At 47.8% G+C, this 23196-nt stretch overlaps 2 protein-coding genes across 2 annotated transcripts; both read right to left on the bottom strand.

Annotated features, from left to right (window-relative positions):
* Positions 1-16028: 16028 nt before the first annotated feature.
* LOC120837490 lies at positions 16029-18576 on the bottom strand. The gene has a single exon (XM_040206895.1). The coding sequence runs from the start codon at positions 18543-18545 to the stop codon at positions 16029-16031; it is 2517 nt and encodes an 838-aa protein (XP_040062829.1). The 5' UTR covers positions 18546-18576.
* A 35-nt stretch (positions 18577-18611) lies between these two features.
* On the bottom strand, positions 18612-19736 carry LOC120837491. The gene has a single exon (XM_040206896.1). The coding sequence runs from the start codon at positions 19734-19736 to the stop codon at positions 18612-18614; it is 1125 nt and encodes a 374-aa protein (XP_040062830.1).
* Positions 19737-23196: the final 3460 nt, after the last annotated feature.

Genomic DNA, 23196 nt, shown 5'->3' with positions numbered 1-23196 from the left:
AAAACGCCCTTCGCGTTTTAACCTTTCGCGTTTCGATCCTTTCTTATTTATACCCGTCTCATTTGAACCCATTCTCACTTGAACCCTTCTCGTCTGAACCCATTCGCAAAACGCCCTTCGCGTTTTAACCTTTCGCGTTTCGACCCTTTCTTATTTATACCCGTCTCATTTGAACCCATTCTCATTTGAACCCTTCTCGTCTGAACCCATTCGCAAAACGCCCTTCGCGTTTTAACCTTTCGCGTTTTGACCCTTTCTTATTTATACCCGTCTCATTTGAACCCATTCTCATTTGAACCCTTCTCGTCTAAACCCATTCGCAAAACGCCCTTCGCGTTTTAACCTTTCGCGTTTCGATCCTTTCTTATTTGTACCCGTCTCATTTGAACCCATTCTCATTTGAACCCTACTCGTCTGAACCCATTCGCAAAACGCCCTTCGCGTTTTAACCTTTCGCGTTTCGATCCTTTCTTATTTATACCCGTCTCATTTGAACCCATTCTCACTTGAACCCTTCTCGTCTGAACCCATTCGCAAAACGCCCTTCGCGTTTTAACCTTTCGCGTTTCGACCCTTTCTTATTTATACCCGTCTCATTTGAACCCATTCTCATTTGAACCCTTCTCGTCTGAACCCATTCGCAAAACGCCCTTCGCGTTTTAACCTTTCGCGTTTCGATCCTTTCTTATTTATACCCGTCTCATTTGAACCCATTCTCATTTGAACCCTTCTCGTCTGAACCCATTCGCAAAACGCCCTTCGCGTTTTAACCTTTCGCGTTTCGATCCTTTCTTATTTGTACCCATCTCATTTGAACCCATTCTCATTTGAACCCTTCTCGTCTGAACCCATTCGCAAAACGCCCTTCGCGTTTTAACCTTTCGCGTTTCGATCCTTTCTTATTTGTACCCGTCTCATTTGAACCCATTCTCACTTGAACCCTTCTCGTCTGAACCCATTCGCAAAACGCCCTTCGCGTTTTAACCTTTCGCGTTTCGATCCTTTCTTATTTGTACCCGTCTCATTTGAACCCATTCTCACTTGAACCCTTCTCGTCTGAACCCATTCGCAAAACGCCCTTCGCGTTTTAACCTTTCGCGTTTCGATCCTTTCTTATTTATACCCGTCTCATTTGAACCCATTCTCACTTGAACCCTTCTCGTCTGAACCCATTCGCAAAACGCCCTTCGCGTTTTAACCTTTCGCGTTTCGACCCTTTCTTATTTATACCCGTCTCATTTGAACCCATTCTCATTTGAACCCTTCTCGTCTGAACCCATTCGCAAAACGCCCTTCGCGTTTTAACCTTTCGCGTTTCGACCCTTTCTTATTTATACCCGTCTCATTTGAACCCATTCTCATTTGAACCCTTCTCGTCTAAACCCATTCGCAAAACGCCCTTCGCGTTTTAACCTTTCGCGTTTCGATCCTTTCTCATTTGAACCCGTTGTCATTTGAACCCATTCTCATTTGAACCCTTCTCGTCTGAACCCATTCGCAAAACGCCCTTCGCGTTTTAACCTTTCGCGTTTCGACCCTTTCTTATTTATACCCGTCTCATTTGAACCCATTCTCATTTGAACCCTTCTCGTCTGAACCCATTCGCAAAACGCCCTTCGCGTTTTAACCTTTCGCGTTTCGACCCTTTCTTATTTATACCCGTCTCATTTGAACCCATTCTCATTTGAACCCTTCTCGTCTAAACCCATTCGCAAAACGCCCTTCGCGTTTTAACCTTTCGCGTTTCGATCCTTTCTCATTTGAACCCGTTGTCATTTGAACCCATTCTCATTTGAACCCTTCTCGTCTGAACCCATTCGCAAAACGCCCTTCGCGTTTTAACCTTTCGCGTTTCGATCCTTTCTCATTTGAACCCGTTGTCATTTGAACCCATTCTCATTTGAACCCTTCTCGTCTGAACCCATTCGCAAAACGCCCTTCGCGTTTTAACCTTTCGCGTTTCGATCCTTTCTTATTTGTACCCGTCTCATTTGAACCCATTCTCATTTGAATCCTTCTCGTCTGAACCCATTCGCAAAACGCCCTTCGCGTTTTAACCTTTCGCGTTTCGATCCTTTCTTATTTATACCCGTCTCATTTGAACCCATTCTCATTTGAACCCTTCTCGTCTAAACCCATTCGCAAAACGCCCTTCGCGTTTTAACCTTTCGCGTTTCGATCCTTTCTTATTTATACCCGTCTCATTTGAACCCATTCTCATTTGAACCCTTCTCGTCTGAACCCATTCGCAAAACGCCCTTCGCGTTTTAACCTTTCGCGTTTCGATCCTTTCTTATTTGTACCCGTCTCATTTGAACCCATTCTCATTTGAATCCTTCTCGTCTGAACCCATTCGCAAAACGCCCTTCGCGTTTTAACCTTTCGCGTTTCGACCCTTTCTTATTTATACCCGTCTCATTTGAACCCATTCTCATTTGAACCCTTCTCGTCTAAACCCATTCGCAAAACGCCCTTCGCGTTTTAACCTTTCGCGTTTCGATCCTTTCTCATTTGAACCCGTTGTCATTTGAACCCATTCTCATTTGAACCCTTCTCGTCTGAACCCATTCGCAAAACGCCCTTCGCGTTTTAACCTTTCGCGTTTCGATCCTTTCTCATTTGAACCCGTTGTCATTTGAACCCATTCTCATTTGAACCCTTCTCGTCTGAACCCATTCGCAAAACGCCCTTCGCGTTTTAACCTTTCGCGTTTCGATCCTTTCTTATTTGTACCCGTCTCATTTGAACCCATTCTCATTTGAATCCTTCTCGTCTGAACCCATTCGCAAAACGCCCTTCGCGTTTTAACCTTTCGCGTTTCGACCCTTTCTTATTTATACCCGTCTCATTTGAACCCATTCTCATTTGAACCCTTCTCGTCTAAACCCATTCGCAAAACGCCCTTCGCGTTTTAACCTTTCGCGTTTCGATCCTTTCTCATTTGAACCCGTTGTCATTTGAACCCATTCTCATTTGAACCCTTCTCGTCTGAACCCATTCGCAAAACGCCCTTCGCGTTTTAACCTTTCGCGTTTCGACCCTTTCTTATTTATACCCGTCTCATTTGAACCCATTCTCATTTGAACCCTTCTCGTCTGAACCCATTCGCAAAACGCCCTTCGCGTTTTAACCTTTCGCGTTTCGACCCTTTCTTATTTATACCCGTCTCATTTGAACCCATTCTCATTTGAACCCTTCTCGTCTAAACCCATTCGCAAAACGCCCTTCGCGTTTTAACCTTTCGCGTTTCGATCCTTTCTCATTTGAACCCGTTGTCATTTGAACCCATTCTCATTTGAACCCTTCTCGTCTGAACCCATTCGCAAAACGCCCTTCGCGTTTTAACCTTTCGCGTTTCGATCCTTTCTCATTTGAACCCGTTGTCATTTGAACCCATTCTCATTTGAACCCTTCTCGTCTGAACCCATTCGCAAAACGCCCTTCGCGTTTTAACCTTTCGCGTTTCGATCCTTTCTTATTTGTACCCGTCTCATTTGAACCCATTCTCATTTGAATCCTTCTCGTCTGAACCCATTCGCAAAACGCCCTTCGCGTTTTAACCTTTCGCGTTTCGATCCTTTCTTATTTATACCCGTCTCATTTGAACCCATTCTCATTTGAACCCTTCTCGTCTGAACCCATTCGCAAAACGCCCTTCGCGTTTTAACCTTTCGCGTTTCGATCCTTTCTTATTTATACCCGTCTCATTTGAACCCATTCTCATTTGAACCCTTCTCGTCTGAACCCATTCGCAAAACGCCCTTCGCGTTTTAACCTTTCGCGTTTCGATCCTTTCTTATTTGTACCCGTCTCATTTGAACCCATTCTCATTTGAACCCGTCTCGTCTGAACCCATTCGCAAAACGCCCTTCGCGTTTTAACCTTTCGCGTTTCGATCCTTTCTTATTTATACCCGTCTCATTTGAACCCATTCTCATTTGAACCCTTCTCGTCTGAACCCATTCGCAAAACGCCCTTCGCGTTTTAACCTTTCGCGTTTCGATCCTTTCTTATTTATACCCGTCTCATTTGAACCCATTCTCATTTGAACCCTTCTCGTCTGAACCCATTCGCAAAACGCCCTTCGCGTTTTAACCTTTCGCGTTTCGATCCTTTCTTATTTATACCCGTCTCATTTGAACCCATTCTCATTTGAACCCTTCTCGTCTGAACCCATTCGCAAAACGCCCTTCGCGTTTTAACCTTTCGCGTTTCGATCCTTTCTTATTTGTACCCGTCTCATTTGAACCCATTCTCATTTGAACCCTTCTCGTCTGAACCCATTCGCAAAACGCCCTTCGCGTTTTAACCTTTCGCGTTTCGATCCTTTCTTATTTATACCCGTCTCATTTGAACCCATTCTCATTTGAACCCTTCTCGTCTGAACCCATTCGCAAAACGCCCTTCGCGTTTTAACCTTTCGCGTTTCGATCCTTTCTTATTTGTACCCGTCTCATTTGAACCCATTCTCATTTGAACCCTTCTCGTCTGAACCCATTCGCAAAACGCCCTTCGCGTTTTAACCTTTCGCGTTTCGATCCTTTCTTATTTGTACCCGTCTCATTTGAACCCATTCTCATTTGAACCCTTCTCGTCTGAACCCATTCGCAAAACGCCCTTCGCGTTTTAACCTTTCGCGTTTCGATCCTTTCTTATTTGTACCCGTCTCATTTGAACCCATTCTCATTTGAACCCTTCTCGTCTGAACCCATTCGCAAAACGCCCTTCGCGTTTTAACCTTTCGCGTTTCGATCCTTTCTTATTTATACCCGTCTCATTTGAACCCATTCTCATTTGAACCCTTCTCGTCTGAACCCATTCGCAAAACGCCCTTCGCGTTTTAACCTTTCGCGTTTCGATCCTTTCTTATTTGTACCCGTCTCATTTGAACCCATTCTCATTTGAACCCTTCTCGTCTGAACCCATTCGCAAAACGCCCTTCGCGTTTTAACCTTTCGCGTTTCGATCCTTTCTTATTTATACCCGTCTCATTTGAACCCATTCTCATTTGAACCCTTCTCGTCTGAACCCATTCGCAAAACGCCCTTCGCGTTTTAACCTTTCGCGTTTCGATCCTTTCTTATTTGTACCCGTCTCATTTGAACCCATTCTCATTTGAACCCTTCTCGTCTGAACCCATTCGCAAAACGCCCTTCGCGTTTTAACCTTTCGCGTTTCGATCCTTTCTTATTTGTACCCGTCTCATTTGAACCCATTCTCATTTGAACCCTTCTCGTCTGAACCCATTCGCAAAACGCCCTTCGCGTTTTAACCTTTCGCGTTTCGATCCTTTCTTATTTGTACCCGTCTCATTTGAACCCATTCTCATTTGAATCCTTCTCGTCTGAACCCATTCGCAAAACGCCCTTCGCGTTTTAACCTTTCGCGTTTCGATCCTTTCTTATTTATACCCGTCTCATTTGAACCCATTCTCATTTGAACCCTTCTCGTCTGAACCCATTCGCAAAACGCCCTTCGCGTTTTAACCTTTCGCGTTTCGATCCTTTCTTATTTATACCCGTCTCATTTGAACCCATTCTCATTTGAACCCTTCTCGTCTGAACCCATTCGCAAAACGCCCTTCGCGTTTTAACCTTTCGCGTTTCGATCCTTTCTTATTTGTACCCGTCTCATTTGAACCCATTCTCATTTGAACCCTTCTCGTCTGAACCCATTCGCAAAACGCCCTTCGCGTTTTAACCTTTCGCGTTTCGATCCTTTCTTATTTATACCCGTCTCATTTGAACCCATTCTCATTTGAACCCTTCTCGTCTGAACCCATTCGCAAAACGCCCTTCGCGTTTTAACCTTTCGCGTTTCGATCCTTTCTTATTTATACCCGTCTCATTTGAACCCATTCTCATTTGAACCCTTCTCGTCTGAACCCATTCGCAAAACGCCCTTCGCGTTTTAACCTTTCGCGTTTCGATCCTTTCTTTTTTGTACCCGTCTCATTTGAACCCATTCTCATTTGAACCCTTCTCGTCTGAACCCATTCGCAAAACGCCCTTCGCGTTTTAACCTTTCGCGTTTCGATCCTTTCTTATTTGTACCCGTCTCATTTGAACCCATTCTCATTTGAACCCTTCTCGTCTGAACCCATTCGCAAAACGCCCTTCGCGTTTTAACCTTTCGCGTTTCGATCCTTTCTTATTTGTACCCGTCTCATTTGAACCCATTCTCATTTGAATCCTTCTCGTCTGAACCCATTCGCAAAACGCCCTTCGCGTTTTAACCTTTCGCGTTTCGATCCTTTCTTATTTATACCCGTCTCATTTGAACCCATTCTCATTTGAACCCTTCTCGTCTGAACCCATTCGCAAAACGCCCTTCGCGTTTTAACCTTTCGCGTTTCGATCCTTTCTTATTTATACCCGTCTCATTTGAACCCATTCTCATTTGAACCCTTCTCGTCTGAACCCATTCGCAAAACGCCCTTCGCGTTTTAACCTTTCGCGTTTCGATCCTTTCTTATTTGTACCCGTCTCATTTGAACCCATTCTCATTTGAACCCTTCTCGTCTGAACCCATTCGCAAAACGCCCTTCGCGTTTTAACCTTTCGCGTTTCGATCCTTTCTTATTTATACCCGTCTCATTTGAACCCATTCTCATTTGAACCCTTCTCGTCTGAACCCATTCGCAAAACGCCCTTCGCGTTTTAACCTTTCGCGTTTCGATCCTTTCTTATTTATACCCGTCTCATTTGAACCCATTCTCATTTGAACCCTTCTCGTCTGAACCCATTCGCAAAACGCCCTTCGCGTTTTAACCTTTCGCGTTTCGATCCTTTCTTATTTATACCCGTCTCATTTGAACCCATTCTCATTTGAACCCTTCTCGTCTGAACCCATTCGCAAAACGCCCTTCGCGTTTTAACCTTTCGCGTTTCGATCCTTTCTTATTTATACCCGTCTCATTTGAACCCATTCTCATTTGAACCCTTCTCGTCTGAACCCATTCGCAAAACGCCCTTCGCGTTTTAACCTTTCGCGTTTCGATCCTTTCTTATTTGTACCCGTCTCATTTGAACCCATTCTCATTTGAACCCTTCTCGTCTGAACCCATTCGCAAAACGCCCTTCGCGTTTTAACCTTTCGCGTTTCGATCCTTTCTTATTTATACCCGTCTCATTTGAACCCATTCTCACTTGAACCCTTCTCGTCTGAACCCATTCGCAAAACGCCCTTCGCGTTTTAACCTTTCGCGTTTCGATCCTTTCTTATTTGTACCCGTCTCATTTGAACCCATTCTCATTTGAACCCTTCTCGTCTGAACCCATTCGCAAAACGCCCTTCGCGTTTTAACCTTTCGCGTTTCGATCCTTTCTTATTTGTACCCGTCTCATTTGAACCCATTCTCACTTGAACCCTTCTCGTCTGAACCCATTCGCAAAACGCCCTTCGCGTTTTAACCTTTCGCGTTTCGATCCTTTCTTATTTATACCCGTCTCATTTGAACCCATTCTCATTTGAACCCTTGTCGTCTGAACCCATTCGCAAAACGCCCTTCGCGTTTTAACCTTTCGCGTTTCGATCCTTTCTTATTTGTACCCGTCTCATTTGAACCCATTCTCATTTGAACCCTTCTCGTCTGAACCCATTCGCAAAACGCCCTTCGCGTTTTAACCTTTCGCGTTTCGATCCTTTCTTATTTATACCCGTCTCATTTGAACCCATTCTCACTTGAACCCTTCTCGTCTGAACCCATTCGCAAAACGCCCTTCGCGTTTTAACCTTTCGCGTTTCGATCCTTTCTTATTTATACCCGTCTCATTTGAACCCATTCTCATTTGAACCCTTCTCGTCTGAACCCATTCGCAAAACGCCCTTCGCGTTTTAACCTTTCGCGTTTCGATCCTTTCTTATTTATACCCGTCTCATTTGAACCCATTCTCATTTGAACCCTTCTCGTCTGAACCCATTCGCAAAACGCCCTTCGCGTTTTAACCTTTCGCGTTTCGATCCTTTCTTATTTATACCCGTCTCATTTGAACCCATTCTCACTTGAACCCTTCTCGTCTGAACCCATTCGCAAAACGCCCTTCGCGTTTTAACCTTTCGCGTTTCGATCCTTTCTTATTTATACCCGTCTCATTTGAACCCATTCTCATTTGAACCCTTCTCGTCTGAACCCATTCGCAAAACGCCCTTCGCGTTTTAACCTTTCGCGTTTCGATCCTTTCTTATTTATACCCGTCTCATTTGAACCCATTCTCATTTGAACCCTTCTCGTCTGAACCCATTCGCAAAACGCCCTTCGCGTTTTAACCTTTCGCGTTTCGATCCTTTCTTATTTGTACCCGTCTCATTTGAACCCATTCTCATTTGAACCCTTCTCGTCTGAACCCATTCGCAAAACGCCCTTCGCGTTTTAACCTTTCGCGTTTCGATCCTTTCTTATTTATACCCGTCTCATTTGAACCCATTCTCACTTGAACCCTTCTCGTCTGAACCCATTCGCAAAACGCCCTTCGCGTTTTAACCTTTCGCGTTTCGATCCTTTCTTATTTATACCCGTCTCATTTGAACCCATTCTCATTTGAACCCTTCTCGTCTGAACCCATTCGCAAAACGCCCTTCGCGTTTTAACCTTTCGCGTTTCGATCCTTTCTTATTTATACCCGTCTCATTTGAACCCATTCTCATTTGAACCCTTCTCGTCTGAACCCATTCGCAAAACGCCCTTCGCGTTTTAACCTTTCGCGTTTCGATCCTTTCTTATTTGTACCCGTCTCATTTGAACCCATTCTCATTTGAACCCTTCTCGTCTGAACCCATTCGCAAAACGCCCTTCGCGTTTTAACCTTTCGCGTTTCGACCCTTTCTTATTTATACCCGTCTCATTTGAACCCATTCTCATTTGAACCCTTCTCGTCTGAACCCATTCGCAAAACGCCCTTCGCGTTTTAACCTTTCGCGTTTCGATCCTTTCTTATTTATACCCGTCTCATTTGAACCCATTCTCATTTGAACCCTTCTCGTCTGAACCCATTCGCAAAACGCCCTTCGCGTTTTAACCTTTCGCGTTTCGATCCTTTCTTATTTGTACCCGTCTCATTTGAACCCATTCTCATTTGAACCCTTCTCGTCTGAACCCATTCGCAAAACGCCCTTCGCGTTTTAACCTTTCGCGTTTCGATCCTTTCTTATTTATACCCGTCTCATTTGAACCCATTCTCACTTGAACCCTTCTCGTCTGAACCCATTCGCAAAACGCCCTTCGCGTTTTAACCTTTCGCGTTTCGACCCTTTCTTATTTATACCCGTCTCATTTGAACCCATTCTCATTTGAACCCTTCTCGTCTGAACCCATTCGCAAAACGCCCTTCGCGTTTTAACCTTTCGCGTTTCGACCCTTTCTTATTTATACCCGTCTCATTTGAACCCATTCTCATTTGAACCCTTCTCGTCTGAACCCATTCGCAAAACGCCCTTCGCGTTTTAACCTTTCGCGTTTCGATCCTTTCTTATTTATACCCGTCTCATTTGAACCCATTCTCATTTGAACCCTTCTCGTCTGAAGCCATTCGCAAAACGCCCTTCGCGTTTTAACCTTTCGCGTTTCGATCCTTTCTTATTTATACCCGTCTCATTTGAACCCATTCTCATTTGAACCCTTCTCGTCTGAACCCATTCGCAAAACGCCCTTCGCGTTTTAACCTTTCGCGTTTCGATCCTTTCTTATTTATACCCGTCTCATTTGAACCCATTCTCATTTGAACCCTTCTCGTCTGAACCCATTCGCAAAACGCCCTTCGCGTTTTAACCTTTCGCGTTTCGACCCTTTCTTATTTATACCCGTCTCATTTGAACCCATTCTCATTTGAACCCTTCTCGTCTGAACCCATTCGCAAAACGCCCTTCGCGTTTTAACCTTTCGCGTTTCGACCCTTTCTTATTTATACCTGTCTCATTTGAACCCATTCTCATTTGAACCCTTCTCGTCTGAACCCATTCGCAAAACGCCCTTCGCGTTTTAACCTTTCGCGTTTCGATCCTTTCTTATTTATACCCGTCTCATTTGAACCCATTCTCATTTGAACCCTTCTCGTCTGAACCCATTCGCAAAACGCCCTTCGCGTTTTAACCTTTCGCGTTTCGATCCTTTCTTATTTATACCCGTCTCATTTGAACCCATTCTCATTTTAACCCTTCTCGTCTGAACCCATTCGCAAAACGCCCTTCGCGTTTTAACCTTTCGCGTTTCGACCCTTTCTTATTTATACCCGTCTCATTTGAACCCATTCTCATTTGAACCCTTCTCGTCTGAACCCATTCGCAAAACGCCCTTCGCGTTTTAACCTTTCGCGTTTCGATCCTTTCTTATTTATACCCGTCTCATTTGAACCCATTCTCATTTGAACCCTTCTCGTCTGAACCCATTCGCAAAACGCCCTTCGCGTTTTAACCTTTCGCGTTTCGATCCTTTCTTATTTATACCCGTCTCATTTGAACCCATTCTCATTTGAACCCTTCTCGTCTGAACCCATTCGCAAAACGCCCTTCGCGTTTTAACCTTTCGCGTTTCGACCCTTTCTTATTTATACCCGTCTCATTTGAACCCATTCTCATTTGAACCCTTCTCGTCTGAACCCATTCGCAAAACGCCCTTCGCGTTTTAACCTTTCGCGTTTCGACCCTTTCTTATTTATACCCGTCTCATTTGAACCCATTCTCATTTGAACCCTTCTCGTCTGAACCCATTCGCAAAACGCCCTTCGCGTTTTAACCTTTCGCGTTTCGATCCTTTCTTATTTATACCCGTCTCATTTGAACCCATTCTCATTTGAACCCTTCTCGTCTGAACCCATTCGCAAAACGCCCTTCGCGTTTTAACCTTTCGCGTTTCGATCCTTTCTTATTTATACCCGTCTCATTTGAACCCATTCTCATTTGAACCCTTCTCGTCTGAACCCATTCGCAAAACGCCCTTCGCGTTTTAACCTTTCGCGTTTCGACCCTTTCTTATTTATACCCGTCTCATTTGAACCCATTCTCATTTGAACCCTTCTCGTCTAAACCCATTCGCAAAACGCCCTTCGCGTTTTAACCTTTCGCGTTTCGATCCTTTCTCATTTGAACCCGTTGTCATTTGAACACCGTAGTGAGGTATAGAATGAAGGAAAAACAGTTGAGGATGAAGGTCGAAGATGAAGCGAAGCGGCACCATCTCTTGCATAGCACATGAAGCAATTTTCTTTATGCCTGCGTGCCACCCCGAGTCTGTTGACGTAGCTACGTGGTCACATGGTGACGTGGTTTCAAAAGTGCTAGCGCAAATTCGGTACTTCATTTCTCTTCTGTCGCTGTATGTCGTTAAGATGTCGTCGTGTGGAGCGGATGGATTATTGTGCTAGTCGTGTGTTATTGCTTGTAATGACCAATTCGGGTGGTCATTTTCCCTGAAAAAAAGTTTTCCCATATCTTCGGCAAGGGCGTTCGCGGGGTCAAAGGCTGGCGGGTGCAAGCTTTTCGGGTTGCGCTTCTCAGACGTGTACCGGCAATTTTCCAGCAGAAGTTTTCCCGAGCTCCAAGAGGTCGGGCAGCTTGTCTGCCAGACTGTATCCGGTATCGTCACATTCGAATCGGGATAGGAAACCAAACGAAACAATGCTCGCTGAGGCGGCAAATAGCGGGTTCGAGTGGCAAACGAAGCCATCGAGACAGGCACCCTTTTGTGCTCCGAGACAAGATAGCAAAAACAACGAAGAGAAAGATAATTTATGTTTCAAAGAAAGTCAACATTTTTGGAAGAATTTATCTAGCCTGAGCAAGGTATGTTTGCTCTGAGACACGGGCTGCATCATACATCACTTTATTTTCAACTCTGTAATAACAAGTTATTACACCGCTGAAAAGAAGTATGCATAGTGATGCAGTTTAAAACTTGAACACGCGTTACAGTTTCAAGGAGGGTGGGTGCAATGAGAAGACTGAGGATTCCAAAAAAGGTACTAACAGTAAACAGAACATGGAAAGCGACGCTGGCAAGCCTCCGTGGCAACAGTTAATCGAAAATCCAAACGAAGTTTATTGAAATTTGACGCGCGTGCGGGCAGCACCACACTGATTTATACATCTGCCTTTTCATTGATTTTATATTTTAATATTCTGTCAGCTGTACGGACAGCGGTAATGCCAATATTTTGAAAAGTTTTGTGAAGCCGCTTCTGTTCACACACATCTCAAAGAGAGAGTCGTAATTTATGTTGTTGGCGTATGCAGCGTGCTCGTGCTACCATACAATGATCGAAGAAGAAGTTAACAGAGCTCACTAGCGACCCAGTCAAATAAAAACGCCAGTTCATTGTGCTTTGCATTCGGGTGGAGAGGGTCACTTGATGCGCCGCTGGCGCGTTTTTGGTCGCCGGTGCCACAGGCAAGGGCTCGAAGGCAATTAATTACCCGAATTCGCCATAAATACCGCAGAAAGATTGCGAGATCATGATGTTGGATTAATTTGGGTTCGAAATGAGAGAGGTTAAAATGAGAAAAGTCTTTCTGACAATGGTCAAAACCAGAAAGTATGTTTTGAGAAAATTTGAAATGAGAAAGGTTAACATGAGAAAAGTCGTTTTGAGAAGGGTCAAAATCCGAAAGTTTGTTTTGAGAACGGTTTAAATGAGAAAGGGGGAAACGCGAAAGTTGTTTGGCGCTGGGTTGAAATGAGAAGGTAAAAACGAGAAGGTAGAAATGCGAACGGGTTCAAATGAGAACCACCTCGTGCGCCAGCCAATGGGAGCATAATCCATCATGGATTTGGCTTCACTTCGCTCCTTTTGAAGAGGTGAATTTAGCTGTCGTTTTGCGTGGCTTTTTGCGCGGCTTCAAAGCTAAGATGCTTCAGATCGTGGCTTCACTCCGCTCCTTTGGGGACAGGGGAATTTGCCTGCCATTTCGCGGCTGATGACGTCAGCTCCCTCCATGGGAGAGTTCATGCTTTCGCATTACAAAAGTTTGAAAGGCACGTTGAAAGCTCGGGGTAAACATAATCAAGGGAGCTATGCAAGATGGCGGGACGAGGCGGGACCGGAACATCGCCGCCTGCTGCGATTGGTCAGCGACGTTGCGCGCTGACCAATCGCAGCTGGCAGCGATATCGAGGTTCCTTCGTCCCGCCAACTTGCATAGCCCCACAAGAAACAAGGGCGGTTGCCATTTCACAGGCACCAAGCGTGTAATTTGATCCGAATCCTCGCCGAACGCGGATGCAGCACTCGGTAATTGGTACGAGAGCCGAGATCACGCTGAGCTATGACGCATCCCTTGTGTCCAATACATGCTCAGGGTGCAGGCTCAGACAAGGGCGAGCACTTCTTTAAGAAGTTCTGAAACTATTAGAAGCAAGGCAAAAAGGGCTGCACAACCCAGGCACCCTAGGGTCAATCCCCACCCATGCCCGTTTCGACCTGAGTGAGCATCGTACTGGTGTGTATGTTACCACTGCGTGATGCACGTAAAGGAACCCAGGCTGCGGTGGCACTCACAGCTTTGGGTCTTTAACGTGCCTACGCACTAGTAATACACCATTGTACACCATCGTACGTATTACACACGACTGTTTAACTAGTTCAAGACATACACACAGTACAATTATTAATATGTTAAATATAGCGGGACATTTGCCGCGGGGCATTCGACACGGGGCTTTTGACACTGCAGGTTGCCGAACTCCCCAATGATAAACACGACCGGACTTGACGGCAGATCGTGCCTCCAATTCTGCACATGTCCGGTTTCTGGCGCTTTCACTCTGCAATACCTAATGAAATAGAAATAGGTGAATACAATGATAACATGCAGCCGGTTATCGTCCGCTGTCGCACATCGGCGTCGCTGTCCGTCCGCGCATTTCGCCGACCAAGTGCACCGCGAGGATATCGGGGAACTTCCGTTGGAAAAAAAACTAAGGTTAATAAGGAGTTTTCGTAGGTCGTTTTTGCAGTCCCGCGACGCTCTGCGCCAACCCGCTACGATACCCGAAACTCTACAGTCAAGGCAATGGGCGCGCAGGCGCAGTAGCGGCTTCTTCGTTGTGGAGGGCTTTGCGGAGGTGCGGAGGATGCCCCAGCGAAAATAACTATGATTTGAATCATATTGATTTTTAGAGTTTCAGTGTTGCGTATAAGAGCAGACGTAACCACCGTGCGTTTGCGTTGCGTGCTCCACGCTGCGTATGCGTGTCGTCACCCCACTCCAATTCCAGACGCAGTTTGGGCTCCTCCAAACGCGCAGTGTGCAACACGCAACACCAACGCAAACGCACAGTACTCGCGTTTGCTCCGCATACGCATTGCTAAAACTCACTAGAAAAAAAAGTATTCGTTCTTGAAATGATTTTTAAAGCCTCAAAAACTCCTTCAACTTGCGCAGAATTGTCTCGCTTCAAGCACTATCGCCCCCTGGCGCACTAGGAAAGCAACTGGGCGATGAAGAACTCTTCCGGTGGGTGTATTCCAGGGCTGCCAACCCGAGGGAAATTTCCCAGATTAACGTAATATTCTGGTCTATAAGGAATAAGGGAAATCTTGCTAGTTCGAAGGAAATTTCTGTCACCATTTTTATCTGGAGTTTTATAGGTCAATCATGTTTTTATTTGGACGTAACATCGTATTTTAGCGGCTTTGGCTACGTTTAAGTTATTCCCTCTAGCCGTTTAGCCGTTTGTTGTGCGACCATCTGGAAAAACTGAAGAGCACTAGAACAACTTTTTTTTTTTTTCTGGCAAAATAATTTTTTATTTGTTTTCATGGCCCTCGTGAAAACTATAGAGGAATAGACTCAGCCAAGTGGAAGCTTCTGAAAGCGCCGAGGTGCCCTCTCTAAAAAGAAAGCTTGAGTACTAGGAGAAGTACTGCGACGTCTGTATATTATTAAACAGATACTAAAATGTTGGTCATTACCATGACTAATATTTTTTTGTGAAGTTCCGTGCACGAAATGTTAGTTTCCGTGTGCCGTGTGTTCGAGTTTGAGAACTCTTACTTGTGTTACACGTTTTGTTTTCGACTCACTATTATAAAAAGCGCTACTGAAGTTATCAAGCGGTGCTGTGTCCTAATGGCGTGCATAACGCCTGAGGCGGGGATAGGGTTACATTTGTCAGTTTAAATCTCCGAGGGTAATACTTCCTCTCGACAGATTTGCTTTGGTTACGGTTTTGGCCCGATAAACTAACTTTTGCTAAACGTACGCGAGGCGTAAGGCGAGGCGTATACATAATATATCTATCATCGTAATAATCTAAGTGAGGCAAAAACAATGAACATTTATTAATGTAATTTTTGGGGGGCAAGCGAGGGAAATTTCGGAGAAAATAGGGATAGTTCAGGCGTTCGCTAGAGAAATTTTTAATTTCAGTGTTGGCACCCCTCGTGTGTTCATACGGCGGACAAATCAAGGGAACCAGGTTCGTGGACCAGAAAAATATGCTTATCTCGTGACCTGACGTCATTACGAAGAAACCCGTAGGTCCGCGGTAAGTCCGCTGACCTGGCTGTAAATTCCATGGTTACAGTCCACCGAAGTGAGGACTGCGAGTCCGAGATCGTAGCTTAAATTGCTGCTTTCGCTGCACGTGCTACCGAACAAGATCAGCACCTCTCAGTGTTGTGACCTTGCGCCCATAGCTTTCGCTATACTCCAAGCTCAAAAAAGAAAAATTAACGACGTTTACAATTCTCTGTAATGCCGAATCAGAGCACAGCTCTTCATGAGGTAGAGGGGAGGGTACGGAGGGGAGGGTATGTATCTCCCTCCCCCTCCGTACCCTCCCCTCATTCTCGCCTGCTGCCCTCCCATTAAGAACTAATTTTTCGCTAAATCTCCAGCTAATTTTATTTTTAATTTTTATTTATTTTCTTGCTAGGGATGGGGCCAGGTAGGTAGGTAGAAAACGTTTATTGGAAACCAAGAACTACGAATAGAAAGATTATCCGCGCCGCGGTGATCCTCGGATCTGGCAGCCTCGTTCTTGCGTGATTATGGGTGGTGAGGGATGACTGTGCGATAGGTCATGAGGGGTGTTTTCATATGGAGTCCCCAAGATCGGACTTGGCTACGAAGTCCAGAAGCGACTGGAGGATCCTCGTCCGGCGTTGGGCTTCGCCCTGTGGGTGCGTCCAATCCACGAGTCTCTTGGGTCTGTCTTCCTCGGGTAGCGTCTCGATGGCTTCCACTCTGCACAAGGCTAGAGCTTGGCATTCCCATAGGAGATGGTCGAGCCTGGGAATGGCTTCTGGATCCTTGCATCTCTGACATCGCGGGTCCCGAGGGACCGCGTACGGCTGCGTCCGCCGCAATTGCGAGAGGTTGATGTGGTACTTGAGCCTTGGCGTGACCGCGCCTTCGGTATGGATGCGCCGAAGTTGAACCGTTTCCTTTCGCTTGAAGGTTTTCGCCGGAAGCGGGTAGTCCTCGGGTTGCCACTTTTCCGCTAGTTGAATCTTTCGCATCTTGCGACATCTACGCAGCTCTTCGACGGGGTCGTAGCATGTCGTATTTTCTGGCTGTTCGACTGACTCTTCGCAGTTGGACGCCTGTTGGGATGGCAACTGAGGAATTCTTCTCATCCCGCACTGTGCCGCTGCGTGAGCCATGTCGTTTCCTGAGATCTCCTGGTGTCCCGGGACCCATCGTACACTGATTCTTGTGCCGTGCTCCCGGTATAGGCTGAGCGCCGTGTCGAAGAAGGCGTGTACCGTCGGGCTTGCAGTTGCTTTGAGCTTGTACATGTTTCGTACCGCCTCCTGGGAGTCCGTATAGATAATGAGGTTTCTCGTCTTGCCGGGGAGGTGCCCGTATACTCCCAACGTGAACAGAAGAGCCGCTTCTTCTACCGTGTCTGATGTGACCTCCGTGCCCAGTCCGCTGCTAGTGGCAATTTCAAAGGGAGTTGCCCCCTCGCCTCTGTAGAAGACTGCTCCTGCGGCATACTCCTTCCCTTTTGTTGCTCCATCGACGTACACCACTGTGTTGTGCTGGCTTGCCAACAGCTCCTTGACCTTCTTCTTGTGCTGTTGGGCGTACCTTTTCCTGCGGGCTTTGTGTCGCTCCGGGTCCATATTTCTTGGAAGGGGTTTCGCACCTTGCGTGACGCTAATCACATCCCACGGTGCCTTGCTTGGGGGGAGGGGGTCTAGGGTCTCCGGGAGCTTGATGCCTATGTAGCTTGCCACTGCTCGGCCTTCCTCTGTGTGATGCACACGCGCCGTGTGCGTCACTGTCTGCTGCACCAGTAGGTCCTCAATTTCTGGCAAAAAGATGAGTTGCCTCATCCTCTCCGTTTTTGTACTTCTTGGTAGCCCCAAGATGGCTCTTCGTGCGTCATTGAGCATAGCTCGGAACTGGTTCTTGTGACACGACCGTAATGAATAAAATCGCGCCCCATATGTGATTTTCGAGACCAGTGTGGCCAGTGTGCCACAAGAACCAGTTCCGACCATAGCTCGGAACTGGTTCTTGTGACACGACCGTAATGAATAAAATCGCGCCGCATATGTGATTTTCGAGACCAGTGTGGCCATTACTAACTTCCTTGCCGTTGCTTCTCCGGCTCCTCCAAGTCGATGGGAGATTCTTCTGACCAGGTTGAGGCCTTGCTTCCACTTCTTTCTCATCTCGGCCATCCACTTGTCAGTGATGCTGGGTGAGTTTCCGAAGGTGACCCCTAAAAGCTTGATGCTCTCTTCCCGAACGATTGGGTCCCCGGCGAAGGTGAGCTGCAGGTTTCTTTGGACGTTACCGGCCCCGAACACGGTGTATTTAGTCTTTTCTGGGGATGGTCTCATCCCTACTTCTTTCAAAAAGTCGCCGATGGTATTTAGTCCTTCTTGCAGTGCTGCCTCCTGTTGCTCTGGCGTACCTTCATGCGTCCATATAGTGACGTCGTCTGCATACGCCGTCGCTTTCAGCTTCTCGATCTTGTAGAGCCGCCAGTGCAGTGGTGCCATAACTATGTTAAATAGCGTTGGCGAGAGAACTGCTCCTTGCGGCACGCCGATGTTGTTTTCGCTAGTCGGGCCTTCTCGCGCTTCCTTTCCGTAACCTGCCTTTATTCTGTACTTGCGGTTCGCAAGGAAAGACTTCACAAAATCCAATTGTTTGCCAGTGAGCCCCTGCTCTTCCATCTTGCCGACTACAGATTCGTGGGGGACGCTGTCAAACGCTTTCTTGATGTCAATTGATACGATTACTCTCAGACTTCCATCGCTTCGCGGCCGATCGATAACATCGTTGTAGATCATAAGCAGGCTGTCGTGGGTACTTAGGTTAGCCCGAAACCCAGTCTGCGTGGGGTGGAGTATTCCTTTGTGGCGTATGTTGTGTTGGATTCTGGCCAGGACCATTCTCTCCATGAGCTTTCCCATGATAGAGGTGAGGGAGATCGGCCGTACGTTCGCCGGATCTGTCGCGGGTTTCCCAGCTTTCGGAATCGGCGTCACCACGGATATCCTCCATTCTTCCGGGAAATCGCCAGTGTCCCAGATTTGGTTGAACCATTGCAACATTGCTCGCCTGGCTGACTCCGGAGCGTTCTTAAGCATGGGGGCGGTGATCCCATCAGGTCCAGGTGTACTCTTTGATCGGCATTGCTTGATTGCTGCATCCATCTAACATTCCGTGAAAGGCTCATCTTCGGATTGCCTGGACGGTCCGGTATGCTTCCTCCAGTAGGTGCTCGGGTCGGGCTTTTTGGTTGGTTGAGGGAAAAACACTTCCCCGAGCTGCTTGAGGATGTCCTCCATCTTCTCGTTTGACATTAGGGCTATCACGGGAACGGGACTAACTCCCTTCTTTTTACCGTACATAGAGTTGAAAGTCCGCCATACGTCTCCCATGTTTGTGAGTCTATCAAAGGTCTCACAATATTCTATCCATCTGTCGAAGCCATGCTGGCTTGCGTACTGGCTTGCCTCTTTGGTGAGCTTGTTCACTTTTATGAGATGCTTTCTCAGCTTCTTCTTTCTGTAGGTTGTGAGTGCTGCCGTTCTTCTGTCCCATAATGAGAGAAGATGCGTATCTGGCGTTGGAGTGTCCTCGTCCACTTGGCGCTCGTCAACGGCTATCCTGGCCGCTGTCGTCAGGAGGGTTGCGACGTGTTGGAACTCAAAGTCTTCTCCCTGGTCTTCGATGTTCTTCCGAAAGTCATCCCAGATGATCGTTTTGGTCTGTTTTTTGCCTGGGCTGCTCTTGGCTCCGATGTCCAGCTCCATGACAATGGGGAAATGGTCGCTTCCCCAAGCGTCGTCTAATATGGACCACTGTAACTTCCGTGCGGTGCTTGCAGGCGCTATCGTGACGTCGATGATGGAGTCTCTGTGCCCTGCTCCCGTTGCATACCTCTTTGCTCTGCTGAAGTCGTTTATTAGGGCCATATCCGCCTGCTCTGTGATGTCGCGCAGGTCTGCGGCCCCCCTTGCCGTGTCGCCTATCGCCCAGTGTTCTACGTGTGTATTGAGATCGCCTCCCAGGACCATGAAGTCATCAGAATATTCTTTGCGTAGGTGCCTGATCCAAGAAAAGTCCTTCGTAGTGTGCGGCCTGTTGTACGCCGAGGCCACCGTGAGCCTCTTGCTCGTGAATTGCAGCGCTACGCGTAGCGCCACAACTTCTTGGAGTTCCGTACACCACTGGGATGTGTCGATGGTGATGTGTGGGAGCTTCGCCTGCACAAAAACAGCCGCTTGTGCCTGGATTTTCTTTTCCTTCCTGTAGGTGTGCGTGATAGATGGCATGTAATATTGTTTGAATCCTGGTAATGTGATCTGATCCGACTTCGTTTCTTGCAATAAAAGAATGTCAAAAGTTTCATTCTTGAGTCGTTGGACGAGCTCTGCCCTTCTGCTTGCGAGACCGCGACAATTCCATTGTAGGATTCTCAGCGCTTCCTTGCTTGCATCATTGTTGGCTATCTTGTGGCGTAGGGCAGCTGGTTGGTAGAGCCTGCTGGGACGTCAGCATCTGTTGCATTTGTAACATTTGCTGTTGTATCTGTTGCATCTGGGTCTGCATCTCTGCTTGTATCTGGGCTTGCATTCGCTGTAATGCCACTTGCCATCCCGTAGGTTGCTGCGGTGTTAAGCTGCTTGCAGTCGCCGTCCCTTCGGTCCTCTCCTCGCGAATTGGATCTCTTCCCCGAGAAGCTGGGCTGTCTGCCTGCTGCTCACGCTGTTTTCTTTGCTGCTCTTGTTGTGTCTTCCTGGCCTCTATTGCTGTCTTGATGTGACCTAAAATGGTGCTTTTTCGTGCCTCGCGACGCCTGCTTTCTTCCTCGATCTTCTGTCGAAGTTGCAGTAGTTCAGTCTCGAGGCGCCTGCATTTGTCGGCGTCCGCTTGCTTTCTTGCTTCGATGGCTCGGAGCTCTGTTTGCCATGCCTTGACCTCGTCGTCACCATCGGCGTAGTAGCCTTTCGGTTTCTTCGCGGCTTCGGCATAGCTTTTGTCATTGTTGCGAACCCGTCGAGCTGACGGTGACCTTCCGCGCAACGTGATGGTTGGCTTTTCGTCACGTGACGCACTTCGCGACGCCTTCCTGCCATTCCTGGTGCTACCAGCTGCGGCGCTCCTGCTTCTACTCTTGCGCGCTGGTGAATTTCTCTTGAGTGCACTACTTCTTGCTTCTAGCGGTGGAAATTCGTCTATGGTCACGTGGGGCGGTTCTACCTCCGTCCTCTGCCCCGTCGCCGTGGCTGCTTGCCTACTTGACGGCCCGCCCTTTCTGGTCTTCTGCTGCAGCATCTTGTCTGCCCGAATTTTCGCCGGGCATTTGTTGTCCGTCGCTAGATGCGTGAGCGATCGGCAGTTTACGCAGTACTTGCGCTGGCAAACGTGGCCGTCTTGAATAATGCAGCCGCACTCGGTGCACCTTGGTTTCCTAGTGCACACCATTTCCTTGTGGCCCAGGCCTTGACACCGACGACAAATCACTGTAGTGGGCTTGTACGGAGTCACCTTGGTGATGAAGCCATGGTACAGTATCGTCCTCGGTGGACGTTTTCCCTGGAATGTGACCAGTGCCAGCCCTCTGCTGCCCAGTGGCCTGGCGTAGAGAATTTCTTGTGTCCTGCAGTGGAGTGCCTCGTGCAGTTCGCCCGCAGTCTCCTTCGGGTCTACTCCGTCTGCCACTCCTCTACATGTGTCCTCCGGGGGTATTTCGTGGGCGATCACTGTCACTGCCTTGTCTGACGCCTTGAGGCTTCTAATCTTCAGCAAGGTTTGTGCCTGCAGGCGGTCCCGAACTATGGCCGAAATTGTATTGGTGACTTTTGACGTCCTGAATGTCGGCAGTTCTTCCCTTGTGCACTGTGCCTGCTTGATGTTCAGTGCGGTGTAGAAGTTTCTTTGAAGTGTGCTAGTAGGAATACTCGTGAGGTCGTATCGTTCTTGGGCCCTGAAGACGACCACATAGCGTTCCTCTTGATTCGTTAGCTTCTTCGCGCTTGTCGTAGCAAGCGTGTCGACGTCCATCGTTTCTTTCCTTGCCTTGCGCTTTCGGTAATACACTTCTTGCCATGGCTCACCCTCATTATCAGGACCTTCATAGGTCTTGGATTCCCCTCTTGAACCGCCCTCTGTCTCGTTGACTTCCATGGAGTTCTCGGTGCTGTCCTCCGGTACTTCCGACGTTATGGTGTCGATACTCTCGGCACTCGGTCTTCGAATTCGTTTGTGAAGCCCCTCCCCCGCTTCGCTAATCGCGACCCGCCGTCGAGCAGACTTAACGTACGTGGGCCTCGTACCATTTAGCCTGGCTTGAAGGTGGCTTTCGCTCGTTGCTCGGGAATCTTCGCTTCCAGAGGCTTCGATGGACCCCCATTGGGATCCGTTGCTTGCTTGCGTAGGGCCTCCGTCTTTTCCGCAGCTGACACCAGCAGCAATGTCGAGTCCGTCCAGCTCTGCCGACGCCAGACTTGTCTGGCTCTAGGCCTAACAGACCCCGAATTCTCGATCCGTCCGAAAAGACTTGTCCAGGTTCAGGCGGCGGAAACTAACTTCGTCCGTCAGTGCCAACGTACTAATCGCCTTCGCAGTAATCGCCTTTCTGTTCTAGCCTTTGCAGCCTGCGCAAATCGCGGATAAGTAGCAGCTCGACAAATTCGATCGCCCTGCCTGGAGCGTCGTCGTCGTCTTCCGATGGGGCCAGAGGGCCTTTGCGACAGAGCCGTTTATACTGAGAGAGTTTGGCCTTCTTAAAGAGTATTTGACAGTCTGGCAACCACAGCAGCGCAGTCTGACAACGGGGGATGACTACTTCCATCGGCCATTTTGGGGCTCTGACTTATAGGGACTCTATGCGATTTCGTAGGAATAAAAAAGAAAAAGAAGTAACACCATTTTGTGTATAAGTTTAGAAAGAGTTATATACGTAAAGACAGAAGACGGGACAACACATCTTTCAACTTTCAACAAACAAATAGTTTATTGCCGGACACTTCGCCTTCGGAACTCCACTATAGGAGAGGGAGATTTAAAAGGAGGGGGAAGGGGAAGGAGGGGCAAGACAAGGCCCCGGGAGAAAAACTGGGGGAAAGGAACCGCAGAGACAACGGGAAGGAGAGGAAGGAAGGAGGCGTCCCGATTTCCTTCTGAGGAGCAAGGGTCACTCGCCCTGCCCGTCAAGGTCGTCAACTCCGGTCTCAGAAATGTCACCTCTCTTTCCGACAGCGACAACGAGGCCGACTAAATGTTCTTCGGCGCCTCTTTTATGGCGTACGCCTCCACGATATCGCGCCCGTAGCGGTTTTTGTCGGCCCCCAGAACACGCGCGGACGGGAACTCAGGGGCACAGGGAGCGCAAACCTTGAGCTGATGGACCATGGGGTGTTGGGAGTCCTCGTCGTTTCTTGCTATTTCTCTTTCATGTTCGCGCAGGCGGTCGTTGAGGCAGCGGCACGTCTGCCCGATGTACTCTGCCCCGCACGAGAAGGGCACGGGATACACCCGTCCGACCGCACATGGAACAAAGGGTGCCGCGTGCCTCTTGGCACAGTCGATCCTGGGAGGAGGGAAGAGTTCACCAGGCGGGCACATTGCGCTCAACTTGAAGGGCACGAAAACGCAACGGCTATGTCGAAGCTTCTAGCCACTGTTTTTAGTCGGTGGGCGGTGTTGTGGAAATAGGGGATTGTGGTGTACCTTTGCCAGGCAGGCTTCCGTGCGGGGCCTTGTCTTGCCCCTCCTTCCCCTTCCCTTTCC

This window comes from Ixodes scapularis, unplaced genomic scaffold (assembly GCF_016920785.2).
Source record: "Ixodes scapularis isolate PalLabHiFi unplaced genomic scaffold, ASM1692078v2 PGA_scaffold12__126_contigs__length_90152505, whole genome shotgun sequence".
NCBI lineage: Eukaryota > Metazoa > Arthropoda > Arachnida > Ixodida > Ixodidae > Ixodes > Ixodes scapularis.
This window is presented reverse-complemented; position numbering and strand designations above follow the sequence as displayed.